This window comes from Micromys minutus (assembly GCF_963924665.1).
Source record: "Micromys minutus genome assembly, chromosome: 12".
In the NCBI taxonomy this organism is placed as follows: Eukaryota; Metazoa; Chordata; class Mammalia; order Rodentia; family Muridae; genus Micromys; species Micromys minutus.
Window position 1 is genome coordinate 57444295 of NC_137981.1, and position 19390 is coordinate 57463684.

At 46.4% G+C, this 19390-nt stretch overlaps 1 protein-coding gene across 1 annotated transcript in view; it reads left to right on the top strand.

The window, feature by feature from the left end:
* LOC308427745 (guanylate cyclase soluble subunit beta-2) overlaps window positions 1–19390 on the top strand; it is a gene marked incomplete at its 3' end in the record, with an annotated part of 53987 nt that overhangs the window by 23188 nt on the left and 11409 nt on the right. The window contains exons 4-12 of the mRNA XM_080925947.1: window positions 2698–2858; window positions 5799–5898; window positions 7230–7426; window positions 9071–9182; window positions 10372–10475; window positions 11958–12174; window positions 14524–14844; window positions 17708–17856; window positions 18663–18809. Coding sequence (XP_080782073.1) covers window positions 2698–2858; window positions 5799–5898; window positions 7230–7426; window positions 9071–9182; window positions 10372–10475; window positions 11958–12174; window positions 14524–14844; window positions 17708–17856; window positions 18663–18809 — 1508 coding nt within the window. The remainder of the gene's footprint in view (window positions 1–2697; window positions 2859–5798; window positions 5899–7229; window positions 7427–9070; window positions 9183–10371; window positions 10476–11957; window positions 12175–14523; window positions 14845–17707; window positions 17857–18662; window positions 18810–19390) is intronic.

A 19390-nucleotide genomic window follows, 5' to 3' on the forward strand; every position in this document is an offset into this window, starting at 1 on the left:
ACCTTTTTTATTTGTGTGTTTGTTTGTTGCCTCTTATAGACAAGGATGCAAACATCCAGACACTAAACATTATTCTCACTGCCAAATAATGTTTTAAAGCTGACGTGTTTCTTGTCTTCCCATTTTCCATCTGTCCCTAGTCTCCTGTGAATCAGAGGGCTCTTAGAATCCTAAATTCACGGAGGTGAAACTGTATAAAAAAGTACGACAGCTGTTGATTTAAAAAGAGGCCTTTGTCCCTCTCAGACAGGCATTCTGCACCGGGGTCCCAGAAGCAGCTCAAGGTCAGCACAGATGGCCGCTTCCTACTCAAGCCCAGGTTGTGGTTTAAGAAAGTTAGCCTCAGAGGGATTGTCCTGTCCTGTTAACAGCGCCAAGCACCCAGAGACAAAACCGCTGAGACTGAAACAGCCTCCACTCTGGGTTTCTGCTTACGGTTCTTGGCAGGTACCAGGATGCACCTGCAGTGAGCACCAGGCCTCAGGCTGCAGAGCACAGCTGTGTCATCTCACAGCAGGGAGGGGAGGGGTGGGGGACGGAAACTAACAGCCCCACACCTGTCTGCGTACTTCCCCAGGTGGAAAAGACCTGACTAGAATGTTCAATTCACTTCGGAGTGAGCGGGTGTCTCCTGAATTCCGGCATAGACAAGCTTGCTGTCAGCCAGAAGGGATGATTCACACAGGCCCCGGCTCTCTCTCACCCTTCCATCCATACCATCGAACTCCGAAGACCTAGCAAGCAGTCTCTGCAAAATATGTTTGATTTATCTGTGCAAGGTTTCAGAAGAATTATCTTCCCAGAGATCTAGAAGGAACCTGCTATTCTCTATTCTGACCTGTGTGTGCACATATTATTAGGAATGGAGCCTAGGGGCTGCTTTGTGTTAAGTAACCCTCTACCACTGAGCTGTATCTACCTTTCTCATTTTCCACTCTCATGAGGTTCTCATGAGGTTGTTCAGGCCAGCTTTGGATTGACTCCATAGTTCAAGACGTGCCAAAAGCTTGTGATCCTCCTGCCTCGGCCTCCTGAGTAGCTTATGGCTACATACAGGCTTGCACCATAAGGCCTTTCTGTTCTGACCATCTTAAGTGAGCAGAGGCTTGGAAGTAAGGACCACTTTGCATCCCTAGCCGTCTGTATGTCTGTATAGAAGAGCTCTGCCTAACAGGGCCCTCCTCACTGTGAGCTCCAGGTGTATCAAGAGAAACAGAGTCCTTTAAAGATAGGGTCAGCCCCATGGGAAGAACAACATTATCAACCAACCAAACCCACCAGGGCTCCCAGGGACTAAAACACCAACCACTGAGCACACATGGAGAGACCCATGACTCCATTTGCATATGTAGCAGAGGATGGCAGTGTCTGGCATCAGTGTGAGAAGAGGCCTTTGGTGCAGTGAAGGCTTGTTTTTCCTGTGTAGGGGAATGTCAAGGCCCTGAGGTGGAGAGGGTGATTGGGAGAGGGAGTACCTTCATGGAAGCAAGGGGAGGGGGGATGGGAGTTGGGAGAAAAGGGATAACATTTGAAATGTAAATATAGAGAATATCCAATAACAAATATACAAAAAGATACAGTCAGGAATTGTGGCTCTGTTAGCAGTCCAGGGACATTCTTCAGCTCCAGAGGGAGTCAGAATCCTAAGTGAATGTTCCCAGGGAGGCCTTCATCCTGTATCCACAGAGAGCAGCCTTTCCCTGGTTTGGCTGTGGGATGTGGAGCACGGGAGTATCTAATCCCAAGACCCTGGCACACTCTGAGAAGAATGTCTGATTATATGACATGGCAGGGACACAGCCTGTGCCCACCATGCAGATGGGGACTCTGGTAGGAAGACAGACATGCAGCACTCAGGGAGAGCTCCGTCAGGGCCGCCTGGAGATTGATGAGGAAATTCTTATGGAGAATGCCAGCCGAAAGCAGCCCTGACGGGAGGGAGAAAGAAGCCCAGTGAAGCTGAGAGAGAAGGGGGTCCACATCACAGCTCTGTGCTCCGTTCCTATGGGTGAATTTTGGACAGAATCCTTTTACACTGTAGTGTTAGTCAGTTCTCAGAAGCAGCCCTGGATTCCACAGTAGGCTGTTGTTTGAAGGTGTGTAAGGTGGCCCACAGTAGGGTGTTGTTTGAAGGTGTGTGTGTGTAAGGTGGCCCACAGTAGGCTATTGTTTGAAGGTGTGTAAAGTGGCCCACAGTAGGGTGTTGTTAGAAGGTATGTGTAAGGTGGCCCACAGTAGGCTGTTGTTTGAAGGTGTGTAAGGTGGCCCACAGTAGGCTGTTGTTTGAAGGTGTGTAAGGTGGCTCACAGTAGGCTGTTGTTTGGAGGTGTGTAAGGTGACCCACAGTAGACTGTTGTTAGAAGGTATGTAAGGTGGTGGGAGACCCTGCCCTGAGTTAATCTGGCTCATAATCAGTGGTCAAAAGAGCATTACCTCTACAGCTCTCTCTTGTGTCACCGTGATATCTGCCTTGGGTGTGACAGAGAAAGGAGGATTCATGGCTAACAGGCTCCCTGTTCTTTATGATGCCGTGTTACACTGAGATGCCGCCTCACATGTCACCAATAAGAGTGAAGAATTAGATGGTCAGCAAGTATCACAGCGGCAGGATTGGAGCACTTTGCATAGGAATAAAAGCCACCCAAGGGATAACAACACCTTCTAGGGGTCTGACTCAGTGGGGTATGTATTCCACAGATGTATCCATGGAAGCCATTCTGAAGCTCTTTGGCGAATACTTCTTCAAGTTCTGTAAGATGTCCGGCTATGACAGGATGCTGCGGACACTTGGAGGAAATCTCACTGAGTTTATCGAAAACCTAGATGCCCTCCACAGTTACCTGGCACTGTCCTATCAGGTAAGGCCATCTGGGCTTTGTCTTGGTGGTCCTAGAGGTTAAAAATAAGGAAGCCCTGCTCAGCATCCTCTGCAGAGGAGCTACACAATTCGTGGCTGCTGGCATCAGAGAGCCCAGCAGCTCTCTTAGGGGAGAAAAGACGAATAAATACCCACTGGCTTCCTTTATAAATGGGCTGACAAAAAGTCAGAGTTCTTGCCTTGGGGTGGTGGGGGAGGGGAGCACTTCTGAAGGCTGGATGCAGACTTGGAATAAATCTGAGAAGCCAAACACAATAGGAACACGGGCTGAAAAGCTGGTTGAGGTGGATTTTCATATCTCTCTTCAGGTCTCCTGGCCTGGGTAGAGCTGATAATACTTTATGTAACCAGATTAGGCTTGGGAAAATAGCAAAGGGGATAAACTTGGCAGGGCCAAGAGCCAGAACTGGGAGGCATCCAACACTGATTAACCCATGGGGTGATGGACCGAGGTGTTAGGAAACTAAATTCCCAACTGGGATATACCCTTGTGGAGTTCATGCCTTGCTGGTCTTGGTAGAACTTACTGGAAATTCAAAGGCCTAGACTTCGATTTTAGACATCAAAATGCTTCATTGTAAAGATGCAGTATTCACCCATAACATAAATGCTAGTTTATTAACTTATGTAAAATAATTTATTCTTATGGCCCTTTATAACTGACCAAGATCTTTCTTCATTGTTTCTGTATTTTGTGTTCATGGGCACGTTGGGTGAGTGGTCCTGTGGATAGATGGGACCATGCCCACTAAAGGGCCTCCTCAGTCATTATGACTGTAAAGCTGTTTAGCTGCTGTCTTTAAATCACTACCACACTAACATACTTTTAGAAATGTAAAATAAGGATTTGAAAGTTAAGAAGAAACTTGTCTTCATTAGCAACCCAGCACCTTGAAAGACGGTAGCCTTTTACTCCTCTTCCCTAGCTTACACCAAAGCCCAGCATCCTGGGTGCTGAGATGCTGCTGAACCAGCAATAAGACTCCCCTGTTCATCCCCCCAGAGACCCTCTAGTGACTTTTTCCTCAAAAAAATCCCCCACCAGCCATAAGAGGGCTCTGTAGAAGCATCTACAGTTATTTCTGGACAAATAATATTTCATCTGGTATGTTCTTGAGGAGTCTAGTTTTCAAGGGGAACCAACCTGAGGACAAAAGTGAGCTGATTCTTTCTAGTCGTGAGGTCTCTGACCCACCAATCTTTCGGAGAGAGAAGGTTCACATGGCTGGGTCACAGGTCAAGTACGACCATAGCTAACCCTAGGTAGACAGAAGCAACATGGTTCACAGAGGCTCAGCAATGCTTCTCTCATTAACCTCTTTCTAACTTCCCTGGGAGCCCAGTTGTCAAATGCTCTATGTTTAGGGGCTGAGATGCAGAGTGAACTTCCTCAGTAGGAGCCGAAATGGTCGTGTTATGTGATCGAAGAGAGATAATGGTGACATGGTGATTTGAGATGAACTATTGTAGTTCTGTGTGTGGTAACAGATAAACTCCATTGTAGGTCTATCTGAATAGTGAAGGACACACACTGCTGTAGTTCTGTGTGTGCTAATGGGTACATACCATTGTTTCACACCACTTAGAAAACTGTAGTTCATAACACAGCTATACATTCCTGGGCATATAGTCAAGGGTTCTAAGCCAGCTAGAACGACACTTCCTTATCCAGGGTTATTGATGCACCATTTAAACAGCCAGGAAATGAAACCAGCCTAGATGCCCATCAATGGACAAAGAAAATCTGATACATGTACACAGTTCAGTCTTGTGCAGCTACATAGAAAAATAAAATGATGTTTTCAGGGAAATGAATGCACCTGAAAACAATTATGTCAAGTGGAATAAACCAGACTCAGAAAGACAAATATTATGTGTATTTTTCCAAATGTAGAACGTGGATTTAAAATTATGTATGTGTAGACCAAGTGTGTGGTACACGCCTTTAATCCCAGCATTCAAAAGACAAAGGAGGGCAGATTTCTGTGAGCTTGAAGTCACTTTGGTCTATATAGTGAGTTATACACAGACCCACTTGGCTACACAGTGAGATCCTGCCTCAAAAATAAACTCTCTAAGGAGGAGCAGATGTGTCAGTGACTAAGGAGGCTTACTGCTCTTTCATAGGATCTAGGCCTAGGTCTCTGCCCTTCCACGGTAGTTCACAGACATTTGTAACCCCAGTCCCAGTGGATTCAGTATCCTCTCTGACCTCCACAGGCAACAGGAACACATGTGTAACACACACACACTCACACATACACACACACACTCATACACACACTCACACACACATTCACACACACACTCCCACACACACATTCATACACTCCCACACACTCACACACACACTCACACACTCATACACATACTCACACACATTCACACACACACAAATACACTCCCACACATACTCTCACACTCCCACACACACTCACACACTCACACACACACAAATACACTCCCACACATACTCTCACACTCCCACACACACTCACACACTCATACACACACACTCACACACATACTCTCAAACACACACTTATACACACACATACTCACATACACACTCACACACACACTCACCTCACACACTCAAATATTATGTACATGAATACATATGTACATATACATGCATATGTTAATATGTATGCATTGGCATTACAGAATAGAAAATGGGATCATGAAAGGAATGAGAGATCTTAGGGCAGTGGGAAGTAGAGGTGATGGAATAAATGTGTTAATGAAGCCAAAGCGTAGAGTGGGGGAGGACCGGTGTAGGAGGGGATTGAATAAAAATAAAATATGATGTATAAAGATGCTGTGGTCAAACCCATGACTTTGTATGTTAGCCTAGAAAAAAATATATTATGAGCCTATAAAAACCATAATATAAATACTGTGTGTGTCTGCTCATTAGGAAATGAACGCGCCATCCTTCCGCGTGGAGGGAGGAGCTGACGGGGCAATGCTCCTCCACTACTACTCAGACAGACACGGTCTGTGTCACATTGTACCAGGTAGGAAATTGATTAGCCCATCCCACAGCTCTCTAGGGTGGCCAAACATCCGCCGTGAGCAGGGTACCCACCCCTGTAGTGACTGGCTTCCTTCTCAGGATCTGATGGGGCTGGAGATGTTTAGAGTTTCTGGAACACCGGAGGGAGACCCGTTCCTTAACATTCTCCACAGCTGTTTGCATGTCTGTGATAATTCTGTGGAGGTTTTTCTATCTATCAACTTTTCTTTTTCAAACCAGCATTGTAGGAAAGCCTTGGTATGTAGGCTGTTTTGTTTTTTTACTTCAAACTTAATTATTCCTGCATTCTGAGTCACATGCTCTTCCATGGAGGTACATATACAGCCCCAACACCCCACCTAGGTGGTTGGATATTCCAGACTCCCCTTAAGCATCCCTGTTACTCTCTTTGTATGTTTCTTGTCCTTTGGTGATGTAGGTACTGTTGATGGGCAATTTCATGCTCGCTTTCTCCATACTTTGTATTTTACCCTTGTCTTAGTCAGGGTTTCTATTCCTGCACAAACATCATAACCAAGAAGCAAGTTGGGGAGGAAAAGGTTTATTCAGCTTACACTTCCATATTGCTGTTCATCACCAAAGGAAGTCAGGACTAGAACTCAAGCAGGTCAGGAAGCAGGAGCTGATGCAGAGGCCATGGAGGGATGTCGCTTACTGGCTTGCTTCCCCTGGCTTGCTCAGCCTGCTTTCTTATAGAACCCAGGTCTACCAGCCCAGGGATGGCTCCACCCACAGTGGGCTGGGCCAGGGATGGCTCCACCCACAGTGGGCTGGGCCAGGGATGGCTCCACCCACAGTGGGCTGGGCCCTCCCCACTTGATTACTAATTGAGGAAAAGGCTTACAGCTGGATCTCATGGAGGCATTTCCTCAACTGAGGCTCCTTTCTCTGTGATAACTCCAGCTTATGTCAAGTTGACACAAAACCAGCCAGTACAGGCCTGAGGTGGATTCACAAAATAACAGTTTTGAACACACGATCTTTTGAATGCATTTCCAGTGGAATTTTGCTTTCATTATGGACAGAGTTTGCTTAATGTGTTAGATGTCTTCCTGGAATAGAAACACAAACAGAGGCTGAGGTAGAAATGACAACAGCAGGGACATATTTGGTATTCAAAACTCATAAAACTTAAGTCTCTGAATGCTCTTGACCCTGAGCCTTCATAGGATGCCTACCTTGAGACCTGGCACAGGCTTGGGCTTAGTAAACCCAAGGACACTCACCACGTCATACAATCAGACATTGTGGTGCTTTTTGCCAGTGTGTGGGCTTCTGCCGCTCCTCACCACAGGTGCCCTTCTGCTACAGGCATCATTGAAGCTGTGGCCAAGGACTTCTTTGACACCGATGTGACCATGAGTATCCTTGATATGAATGAAGAGGTGGAAAGGACAGGGAAGAAAGAACATGTCGTGTTTTTGGTTGAGCAGAAGGCTCACAAACAGATAAGAGGTGCAAAGGAAAACCGGCCACAAGACAGTGAGGACATCCAGGCAGACCAGAAGGTACTGAACGTGGTGGTGCTGTGTCTTCAGAGAACATAGTTCCCCTAGGATGGATGGGTTTCTGGTCCTGCTACAGTCTATGCAGACAACAGAAATAACTAATCCTTGAACTGGCGTTCAAGGCAAGCTTTCCCAGGCCTGGCTTTATTGACCCCAAGGACCAGGTTATTCTGGGTTGTGATGGGCTGCACTTTGTGCTTTAGGATTCCTCACCACAGCGCAGACATCCCTCTAAGATAGATATCCAGTGTGACTAGAACTTTACCTCTTGTGGCAATCAAAAATGTTTTCAGACATTGCCAATGTCCCCAAAGTAGAGATGGGGGTAAAAAAAAATCACTCCTAGCTGGGAATCAAACATCAAGACTAACGTAATGCAGACTTTCTAGGCTGTACTTGAGTCTGTAAAATGTTCATGTACAGAATTAACAAAGCTAGGAATGGTGGTTATGCCTGTAATACCTTGGGATGCTGAGGCAGTAGGTTCGCTATTATTTTGAGGCCTGTCTGGGATAAAGAACCTTATCTTGAAACCTCAACAACAAACCACGGATTTGAAGTTGGAAACTGGTATATTGTGTCATAATCCTCTTGCTACGAGTGGTCCTATCTGGTCCTCAGCGCCCACATAGCAAGTGGAACCAGTCACAGGTCTGGTGAGCAGACAAGAGCTCATCCTCTGCCATGTTAGCTACATACAGCCCATTAGGTGATCGTTGCCAGTTTAGATGCTATGTGTGTCAGGGGTCACGGAATCCATGTACTCTGTTCAAACACACAGGTAGGTGTGTGATTCCCGAGGACCTTGGGGGTTATGTCTTACAGTGTGCAGAGCTGTTGGTGTCTGCTCACTGGGAGTATGGTCCCAGACAAATGACAGCCACCAAAGCTACTCTGAGCCAGTAGCCTTTGAGTTTGTTGTCTCACATCCAAGAATAAGGAAAGACAGAGCTCCTGAGAGGTGGGAGGGTAGTCCCACTTGTCCATCTAGTAGATTTTGGGAACTGGGTGGACAGTAAGATAATTTTTTTTGGTATTGGTCATTTTTTAATGTATCAAAATCTGAACCATTAAAAAACCTGAACAAAAAAATCTGAACCATACTCACTTGGCCCAAGTTGAGAGTGATTCATCGATCTAGGGGAGGGTTGAGTGCTGTGTGATCAGCTCATGGTCCACTAAGAACCGTGTATTTTCTGCCTAGGGAGAGGCATCTCCTGTGTTGAGAGGATGCTCATTTTGTGTGTGAACATCTTCCCTCTGCCAAATGTTTCTGGCCATAATTAACCAGCGCACGCCCTGTGCCTGTTCAGTTGCTACAAATCTTTTGCTACTGCTTTCTCTCCATTTTGTGTTTAGCCTGGGACATAGTCTCAGAGCTACATGCAGGGCAGCCTCTAAGCATTCCCTGCAGATCTTGCAAAAATATCTAGCTGCCTTTGGTAGAAACAAATGGTGTGAGAATTAAGTAGTGAGCACACCTTAGAGCTCCTGGCTCTTGGTGGAACTCACCTTGTAAGCACCCATACACTCTCCAGCCACCATCTTGCTTCCCATACACAGATGGGCTCAGCAGCAGCAGACAAGGGAGTGTTTCCCCAGTCCTGTGACCAGGCACCTGCTTTCATTTCTGTCCCCCTGCAGGCTCTCCAGGGAACACTCCTTAAGGCAAAGGAGAGGTATTTAAACACCCCTGTTTGCCCTGGGGAGAAATCTCACTCAGCCATTGAGAGAACGTCAGTCCTGTTTAGAAAAGGTAAGTGGCCACTGCTGGTTCCAGCTTGTAGATCTGGACAGTTGCCTGGTTTTGCAGGGGAGGAGCTCCAAACACAAACAGGGCAAACGCTTCCTGTGATTTCAAAACCCCTGATTCCCTGCAGAGCTTGGACTTGGCATCTATGGTTTTAACTTTAAAAATCAGCTTCTAGCTTGCCACAAATCAGCTCTTTTGTTTGTGTGGGGTGACATGGAGGAGCTGTCATCTCTATAGTCAGCAAAGTCACTAGCTTGGACTCAGTCCCAGATACCGACTGTGACGCAGAGGCCGGGCACAGACATACTGGCCACAGTAAATTCTGCATGGCTTCTGGACCCAGACCTTGACTGGGTGTGTTTCTGGACTGGAAGTCAGTGGCTAACCACAGCTAGCCAGCAGTACAAAGGACAGGGCAATGCCAGGAAAGTACATTTCTGTCTCTGGGAAGCTGTGGCAGGAGACAGTGCAGTCCCTTCCCAAAGTGAAGGTGGTAAGCCTATCACACTGGGCCTTCGGGAGCTGAGCTGGCCGCCAGCTAGTTCCTAACCCTCAAGTCTGAATCGGGGCTCTGACCCAGTGGAAGAAGGGAAGGAGATGCTCCTTGTCATGCATGGCCTGGTAGGTCAAATGACAGGCATCTGGGTGAAGGTCTGCAGGGCTCAAAGAGCTGTGCTCCGAGTCCGTCAAGCTGTAGCAAACACAACTGACATTCTTTGTTTAGGAGATTTTCATATCAAAAAGGTTCCACTGAGAATCTGCAACCCCTGCCAAATGGGACTGTTGGTTAAATTTTCACGTGCCACCCCAAACTGTCAGTCTAAGAAGCTCCATGGCAAACGTCCCCGATGCCGGGCCCGGCACACACTCGCTCCTCTTCTGGCTCATTGTCTGCTTGTCACCATTCAATGCCAGCTCTGTTTTCAGGGTGAGACATACTCAATTGGCCCAGAGACTAACTCTTCAGCGGCGGGCAGAAACTTGGCAGGGGGCAGGAGGGCTTCTCAACCTGGTCGCAAATTTTCTGTTTGTTTGAATTTGGACAGTAATTGCAGTGGCCATCTGGAGGAGCTGAGGGAGCTCGTGCTAAACAGTGGGGATCACACTCAGCCTGTGACACACTTAAGATTCTGTCCCTGTCCACGGAGCTCTGTGAGGGCCTCTCATTAGGGTTCTCTCTCTCTGTGTCCAGGGCCCCTCGGGGACACCTTCCAGCCTGTCTATCCTGAGAGACTGTGGATGGAAGAGGAGGTGTTCTGCAACGTTTTCCCTTTCCACATTGTCTTTGATGAAGCAGTAAGAGACCCTTTCCCTCGGAAGCTTGGGATAGGGGATAAATCGGGATCGGGGGGTCCAGCTCAGCACCATTACGGCTGTTAGATCTCTGAGTTCACAGGGCTTTAGAGACTAGACTTTGCCGTGGAAGGTCCCCTGACTTTATTTTATGTTATAGACCCTTCTGGAATTCATGGTCTACTTAAGGTAAAGATAGCAAGGAAGTTGAACCAGTGAACAAACGGGAGTTTCCCCGATCAGAAAGAAAAGCTGGAGGAAGTCTTTAAAATCCACTCCAGAAAGACACATCAGACTACAGCCTATAGCCATGGTCCTAACAGTGACCTGCCACCCCTCATGCCCTGTGACTGCAGCAGGTTCTCAATCCCATAATGCTTCACTTCCTGCGTTTTAGTAGAGCTTCCTGCTGTGTTCTGTGGGGAGGGGACTTTGAGAATGATCATTTAAATTTCATTGCTATCAATCTCCCAGGATAAAAGTATCTTTTTTTCTGGAGCTTGTAGTGACAGCATACATCTGTAATCCTAGTATTCAGGAGGCCGAGGCAAGAGTGAGGTTCACAGTAGCATGGGCTACGTAGCGAGAGAAGGGACAAACCAGATGTAGGTATCAATGTTGTAGACTCGTGACCTGAGCTGACTTTTCAAAAATTCACCTGAAGGGCACGTGGGCAAAAGGACTCAGTCAAAAGTTCTAGCTAAAATACTTAGCCACCATGAACGTCTCTAGTGTTTGCTGGAACTCACAGGCACATCACCTGCCGGCTGACAGCACAGCCTGACCTGTACTCACCCAAGGATATATCTTCCTTCAGAGCGGTGGTATCTCGGTGGTAAATAAAACCCCCAGGCAGAGAACAGAACTATGAGTCAGTGCTTCTCCAATGTTGTCAGATTATTATTACTCGTGACATTAATGTTTTCAACCCCACCTGCTCTAAACACCCAGCCTTTCAGCACTGAATGATGTGTGAGGTTGATTTCTGTAGCTTACCCGAGTTCTTACAGTTAATAAGGGCTCCGAGGCAGCATATTGTCTGTGCTAGTATTAGACATGCGATGTCAAGGTCCCAATTCCATACATCCTTCTGTGCATTCTCTGGAGAGAGCAGAGAAACACTGCTCCAGTCCCTGGATGTACTGGTGACAGGTCCAGAATTTTCTAGTTGATGACAGAGGCCAGGGGTTGTTTGGGGGTGGGTGGGGGGGGGGAGAGAGCACAGGATGAAGAAGTATTGGCCTTGTGGAAGTCAGATGATGCTTCTGAGTACTCCCCCCTCCATGCATTTTCATGCCTCCTCCAACATCAGCTGCAGATCTGACCGCAGCTGAGGTTAAATTACAGCTCTGTTATGTCTGTTCCATTACTTGCCCTCCTTCATCCGAGTGAGTCACAAAGAAGAGCCAAAATGTCATGTCTCAGGGAAAGCTAATGTTGGAAGTGGCTTCCTGTTCTCCACACTGACATGTGTCCTCTGGATAGCTAAGGGTCAAGCAGGCTGGAGTGAATATTCAGAAGTATGTCCCTGGAGTCTTAACTCAGAAGTCTGGGCTAGATGAGTATTTCTCCATCGTCCACCCTCAAGTTACTTTCAACATCTCCAGCATCTGCAAGTTCATTAACAGCCAGTTTGTTCTGAAGATGAGAAAAGAAAAGATGCCCAAAGCGTGGAAGAGCCGGCCGGCGCTCAAACTCCGGGGTAAGAGCCCACACCTTTTCTTTCTGCCTAGGTCAGCCAGAATGGAAAGACAGCTTTTCAATGTCCCCCAAGCCAGGGAAGGGGCGATGCTGAGAACTAGTTGGGCTTCCCCCCCCCCCGGTATTTACACTTGGCCTGATCAGTAAATAATATTTTGTATTTTTAATCATTGCTGGTTTAGACATAAATGGACTAAGTAATAAATGTACATACATATAGGCACATTATATGGAAAATATTTGTATTCTGACAGTATATGATATATTTATACTGCATGCTAAAATATGCAGTTGTAATTGTAAATTCTATAGTTATAAAGTTCTGCTCTCTGTTACATGAGATAATATTATATTATCTATATTTAATGTTTATCCTAAAGCAACAAACTCATCTGACCTAGTGGTAGTGAACACATTTTGATTTTGTTTGAATTATGACAGAAGTTTTTCTATATTTTAATCTACACTAGAGGTGATTCATATTAAGGATGCTTCACTTTGTACACACACTGCCTATTCATCTTCAGAACATTTTAAATATCTGCAAAATCCAAGCTCTGTTCTTATTAAACAGTTGCTCCCCATTCCTCCAGCGACTGACTTTCTCTCCCCCCCCCTTCATCTCTGGGACTGTGGCTGCTCTAGGTACCAAGTAAGGGAAATGGGGTCTTGCAGGACTTGTTCCTCTGAGACTGGCTCATTTCCTTTTTCTTTTAGACTGAGCGATCTAAAAGGGCCTTGTCTCTACACACTCATCTGCTGATAGATTTGCCTTACTTCCTCCGGCTCCTCTGACTATCTCCTTGAGTCCTGTATTCAGTTCTTTTGAGCATATAGAGAAGTCAACTTGCTAGACCATGTAGTAAACTGATGTTTTATTAAGATTGTTTTCCATACAGTGTATTTTCATCGTGGTTTTCTTTTCCTTCCTCAGTTCTCAGATCCTCTCTACCTCCTGCCCATCCAACTTCACGTTCTCTCTCTTCAAAATATTTAAGCAAAAAGAAAAGGAAAAAATAAAACACCAAAAAATCAAATGCAACACACACACCCACACCCACACACACACACATGTACACATGCGCATATGAACGCACCAAAAACAAAAATAAGCAAGCAAAACACAAATAAAAAAATAATAATCCCAACAAAGCAAAATGAGACAAAAATTCTACAAAAATAGCACTGAGTTTGTTTGTGTCGGCCAATCACTCCTGGACACGGATCCCACCCTGAAGTGTGGTTGATACACCCAGGGAGACTTCATCGGCAGTAGGTAGCAACTGCAGACAGCGTCTTGGTTAGGGTTTGGAGACTGTGTCCACGCCCCCTCTCAGCACTGGGTTCCCGTGTACCTTGAACCTATGTAAGTCCTGTGAGTGCTGCCAGTCTCTGAGAGTTCCTATGGGCATCAGTACTGCCACGTCAGAGACACTGTTTCCTTGGAGTTGTCTGTCTTCCCTGGCTCTTAGAATATGTTTGCCTGTGAGCCTTGAAGGGAGGATTTAATGAAGACGTCCAAATGATCTAAAGACTCGGACTCTTTGCACATTATCTTTTTCTGCATCAATTTCTCACCTGATACAAGAAGCTTCTTTTGATGTGGGCTGGGTGAGGCATTGATCTGTGGCATTTCGTGTGTGTGTGTATGTATGTATGTATGACATATGTATCATTGTCATGCTTCTTTAGCAGAATAATAGTATTTATCATGTCTGTGACCTCTGTACTCTTAGGTTCTTGGACAAATAGCCATGTCAGGTGTGGGTTCTGTCTTAGGGATCGGGTCTTGAATTTCATCACAAAGTAGTTGGTTCCTCCAGTGACATCCATGCCACCATCGCACACATACAAAGAAGTGTATCTTGGAGGCAGGTCACTGTTGAAGGTCACAAGACCTGTAGCTGGCAGGTATTGTGTCACTCCTCCTGTAGCATTAAGAGCACCGTTCTGGTGCCATGGATGCTGGGAGTAGGGGTGGATAAAGACTGATGAAAAACTGCAAAGAAATAAGGAAACTCTAGAGAGAGAGATCAAGTGTCTGAAAGCCATGGGCAGCAAGATTTCCACAGGGAACATTAGGCTCACATCTAAGACCGTAGAAGAGCAAAGCAAAGAGAAGACCTAGCTGCTGGGCCTGGCATCTCAAGCTCAGGGCCGCAGTCACAGGAAGAGCCACTGTGCAGATGGCAGATGAGTGGACGGAGACAGTGATTCTCACGACACAAGGCTAAGAAGGACAGAGCAGGCTGCTCGCTGGGTGGCTAACGGGCCAGTAGTACGGGCGATGCTTGCCTCTCGTTCCCTTGGAGATGGTCCATATTGTTGCATTCCTCTCTGTGATGGGCAGGTCAGATGGTCTGGATGGAGTCTCTGGGGTGCATGATCTTCATGTGTTCTCCGAAGCTCCGCAGCCTGCAAGAGCTGGAAGAAAGCAAGATGCATCTTTCTGATATCGCTCCCCACGACACCACCAGGGATCTCATCCTCCTCAACCAGCAGAGGCTGGCGGAAATGGAGCTGTCCTGCCAACTGGAGAAAAAGAAGGAGGAGTTGCGTGTTCTTTCTAATCACCTGGCCGTCGAAAAGAAGAAGACAGAGACCTTGCTGTATGCAATGCTGCCTGAACACGTGGCCAACCAGCTCAAGGAGGGCAGAAAGGTGGCTGCAGGTATGGCGTTCATCCTTTCAAGGTGATCTTGGGGTATAGAGAAGATCATACTCATGCTAGGTGTGCGAATTTGAATTTGAATCTAGGCCAATCTGGACCTGAAATCTGGCTTTATAATTTAGGAGCGGCACTGCCCTGGGCTAAGTGGTTAACCCCCACTTCTTTCTTTTCTCTTTTCTATATTGAAGATAACGAAAACAATACGGGTGGAGTGTGGATTATTTCTAGAGCAGGACAGGGCTTTAGTGATGACTCTGGGTTCTTATAGAAAAGGAAATAGTATGCCATTTTTGCATGTGTGTGTGTGTGTGTGTGTGTGTGTGTGTATTGTATAGGCATGTGTGTGTGCTGGTGCTTGTGTTTATATGCACATAGAGGTCAAAATGTCTGTTTCTTTCTATTCTCTGTCTTCTTCCATTGAGACAAAGCCTGTCACTGGTACCAGAGTTATGCTAGAGGACAGCAAGCCTCAGAAATCCTCTTGTATCTAACCCTCACCACATTCGTGTTTTTGGATGGCTGTGCAGAGATTTCTTATGTGGGTGTTGAGGATTTGGACTGAGGCCCTCATGTTTACTTTTTCAACAATGCTGTCTGGCCAGTGAGCTCTTGTGTCTACCTGTCTCTGCCTCTCCTAACCCCAATCCTAGGGCTATAGGTAAACACAGTAAGTACCCTCTGAGGCATGTTTCACAGCAGTTGGTGATAAAGGCCTGTGCTGAGACTCGGTGAGGGGGACCAGCAAGATTTTATCCTCATGTAGTAGGGTGGCTCAGTGGTGAGGACTCTGTAGTTGCTGAAACGAGAAACCTGTGATGATTTATCTCAAGATGGAATAGAGGGTTGGGAATATGCCTCAGGGTAGGAGCACTTGCTCTGTAAACATGAGGACCCAAGTTCAAATCCCCATTACCCACATAAACAGTGGTATATGGCCACACAGAAGAAAGTGAAAGAAAACTGAGCCATACAGTGAGAGAAAGTGAGTTCAAATTCTGAGCATCCACATAAAAAGCCGTATGTATCAATAACCACAGCATTTGGGTTGGAGGAGTCAGAGACAGGTAGATGTAAGGGCTCACTGGCCAGCCAGCCTAGGAACTTCTAGAGCATTGGAGACCTTGCTTCAAGGCAATATGTTAGAAAGTAGTAGAGGAAGATACCCAACTCTTTCTTCAGGTCTGTGGACTCACACACCTACACTTTCATGTGTGTGCAACACACACACACACACGCCACACATGCATGTACGCATGCACGCACTCATGCAGCCCCCCCCCCACACATTTTGCATTAAATAATAAAGCCGGTGAATGGTTCCAGAACACCATGCCACGCTAACCCCAGCTACTCTCTGGTTCCTTCGACCCAGCACTTCTGTGACTCTCTGGTCCCAGCAGCAGCTGCCCTCCTGTGGCTCCCTGCCTTGGACTCTGCTTACATTCCAAGCAACCCAGTGAAATCAAGACTCTAGAGGCTTGTAACTCATCAATTAGATTTTTATCAATAAATTCCCACTCCACAAAATGTCCACACAATAGACTCAGAGACAATTGATATTGGTATAAACTGCCCACAGATTGTCCTATAACAATCTATCCCTGCTAAGATATACATAGCCACACAGAGATGGGTCATCTTCTGCCTCCATCTTGGCTTCTCCTCCTCTCTTGGCTTCTCCCCTCCTTTCCAAAACTCTGTTTCTGCCTTACTTTTTCACTGCCCAATCACAGGCCTTGCCTTATCTTGTGTCTGCTCTCACCTGTATATCATACACACACACACACACACACACACACACACACACACAGATGTTTGGGCCTGAGGCAATGGCAGTCAGGTCAGTATGGAGTGTTGAGTGTGAAATATCTGCAGAACTTGCTGGAACAAGAGCAATATGAGGTTAGGGATTGGAGGCAGAACTAGAGGGAAAGTTCCAGCACAGAGCTAAATAGATCTGCAATCCATGGAACTGTGGGTAATTGCTAATCACGGGCTCTGTGAATGATGTAAGACAGATTCATTTTTGTCCAGTGGACACAGCTGCAGTCACCTGGGATGTTTCGGGAGGTGAGGAGGATCTGGGAGAAGAAGAGAGCGGAAACCATGGTCAGAATAAAAAAATACTTTATTTTCAATTTAGAAAATGGCCAGAATGCAGAATAAAAACTCACTGAGATGAGAAGTGTGCCTCAGGTAGAGACAGCAGATGTGCAGGCTCCAAGGCCCAAGGCTCTCCTCATGCTGGGACAGCCCCAAGAAAGGCTGTGTGGGCCGGATTAGAACAAGCCGGAAGGAGTCGCCGAGACGTGGGGTCAGATAGCAGGGTCCCATTTGTAGGGTATGCTAGGGATTAAAATAAAGTTCGGGTCAATTTATCAGAACCTTTGCATGTAGAAATTAGTATAATTAGGGACTGTGCTAGAAGAGAAAAGAAATGAGAGAATGTGGCAGCCATGCCATTGAACCCAGGCAGGCCTGCAGACCCAGCCATTCCTGCAATTCAGGTTCTGCTTCTGGGCCAGAGCAAGAGGACCCTTGTCTTAAACCACAGCACCTGTCACTTCTCAGTGGGAGCGTTTGTGTATTCATCTGGCTGCCTCCAACACTACCCAGGAACTCTCTAAGGCCTGGAGCTCCCTTTGCTTATTTCCTGGGACATTATTCCTACGGGACTATGTAAGAACAGCAGGAACTAAACGTAAGAGCTCATATCTGTTGACTCGATAAGCAGCCGTGAACAGCAGCCAGTTCAGTTCCCCTGGGACACAGGCAGGCTTGGACTTCAGAAGGTACCAGAATCAAAACTCATAGAATTATTATTCTGTATCCTTGGCTACCACTGACACAGTTTCTGTTGCAGGAGAATTTGAAACATGTACAATCCTTTTCAGCGACGTAGTGACATTTACCAACATCTGTGCAGCCTGTGAGCCTATCCAGATAGTGACTATGCTGAACTCAATGTACTCCAAGTTTGACAGGTTAACCAGTGTCCATGATGTCTACAAAGTAAGTCGGTGTGTGTGTGTGTGTGTGTGTGTGTGAGAGAGAGGGGGGGGGGAGGGTGTGTGTGTGAAAGAGAGAATGTGTGTCTCTGTGTGTGAGAGAGATAAAATGTGTGCATGTGTGTGAAAGAGAGAACACATGTGTGTCTCTGTGTGCATGTGTGTGTGTATGTTTGTGTGTGCGTGCCCGTGTTTGTGTGTGTGTGTGCTCACATGTGTGCCTGCCAGAGTGTGGGTATGCATGGGTATGGTGTGGGCTGCTTCTGGAATCAGGCCAGAGAGGAAGAACTTAAGCCCGTCTTCCTTGATTGTGTCTGCACCAGTCTGAAAGGGAGAAGGCCCAGGAAGTGAGAAAAGTGGCTTAGGAATCCTTCCTTCCCTAACACCTGTGCCCAGATGGTATTTTGGTGCCTTCGAGCAGCAAACAGCACTCTCCTAGGTATTTAGTCTCCTGCTCAGCAGAGAGTTCCATCCACACAATTCATTATCTAGTACAGAACATATGACCACCCAGGAACTTCATCTTCTCTGGGATTCATATTTATCAAAAGCAGAAAGGAGGTCGGGGTATAGCTCACAGTTGAGTTGCTTGCACAGCTTCGTGGGACCCTGAGTTCCATCCCTGGCACAAAACCAAAACCAGAACAAACATCATAAAGACCAAGACCTTTTGTCCTGCTTTCCTTCTTCTGTGTTCCTTCCTGATTCTTATTTCCACAGTGAAGAATCAATAGCTTAAAAACATGTTATTGGCAATGTCTGGGAAATGGCGGCACATGTTTGGCATTGAACACTGTCTTTGCCACGCAGGTAGAAACAATAGGAGATGCTTACATGGTGGTAGGTGGAGTACCAGTACCTGTTGAAAGCCATGCTCAAAGAGTCGCTAATTTTGCTCTGGGGATGAGAATTTCTGCAAAGGAAGTGATGAATCCTGTCACCGGGGAACCTATCCAGGTAGGGAGTGAAAGAACTCTTCATCTAAGACAAAAACATCACACACAAACGTGAAGTTCTAGTCTGCCCAGGTCAGCTCTGGGGTATGCTACAGCGTTCACAGAGCATCATCTATCAAAATCCTCCCTTCTCTCACTCATGTTCCTAAGCAGGAAAGCTACAAAGAAGGCTCAGCCTCCCCAGGCCCCAGAGGAGGCTCTTGGCTCTTGAGGTCTTTCTGAGACTCAAGGATAATCTTTGTGATAGGATGGTGTTAAGCACACCTCATTTATAATTTGTAATTCTCACGCTTTTATTCAAGCATCACAGCAGGGGACTTGGCTTTACTGAGCAGCCAAAGATTCTGGCTTGGGGAAATGCTTGTCTGGCATGTGCCCCTACAGCTCAGAGACTGACTGAGTATACTTTTACTGATAAAAATGGAGTCCTGGAGAGGCAGACTTGTGTTCACAAATGTACCTCACAAACTGCTTAGAGCCGTTATACTCAGCACAGTCCAGATTAAAAGGAACAGGGAGGAATGGATTCTTCCATTCTTCCCATTGGGCAATGAAAATTATGACTATGGATACCATAAAGGA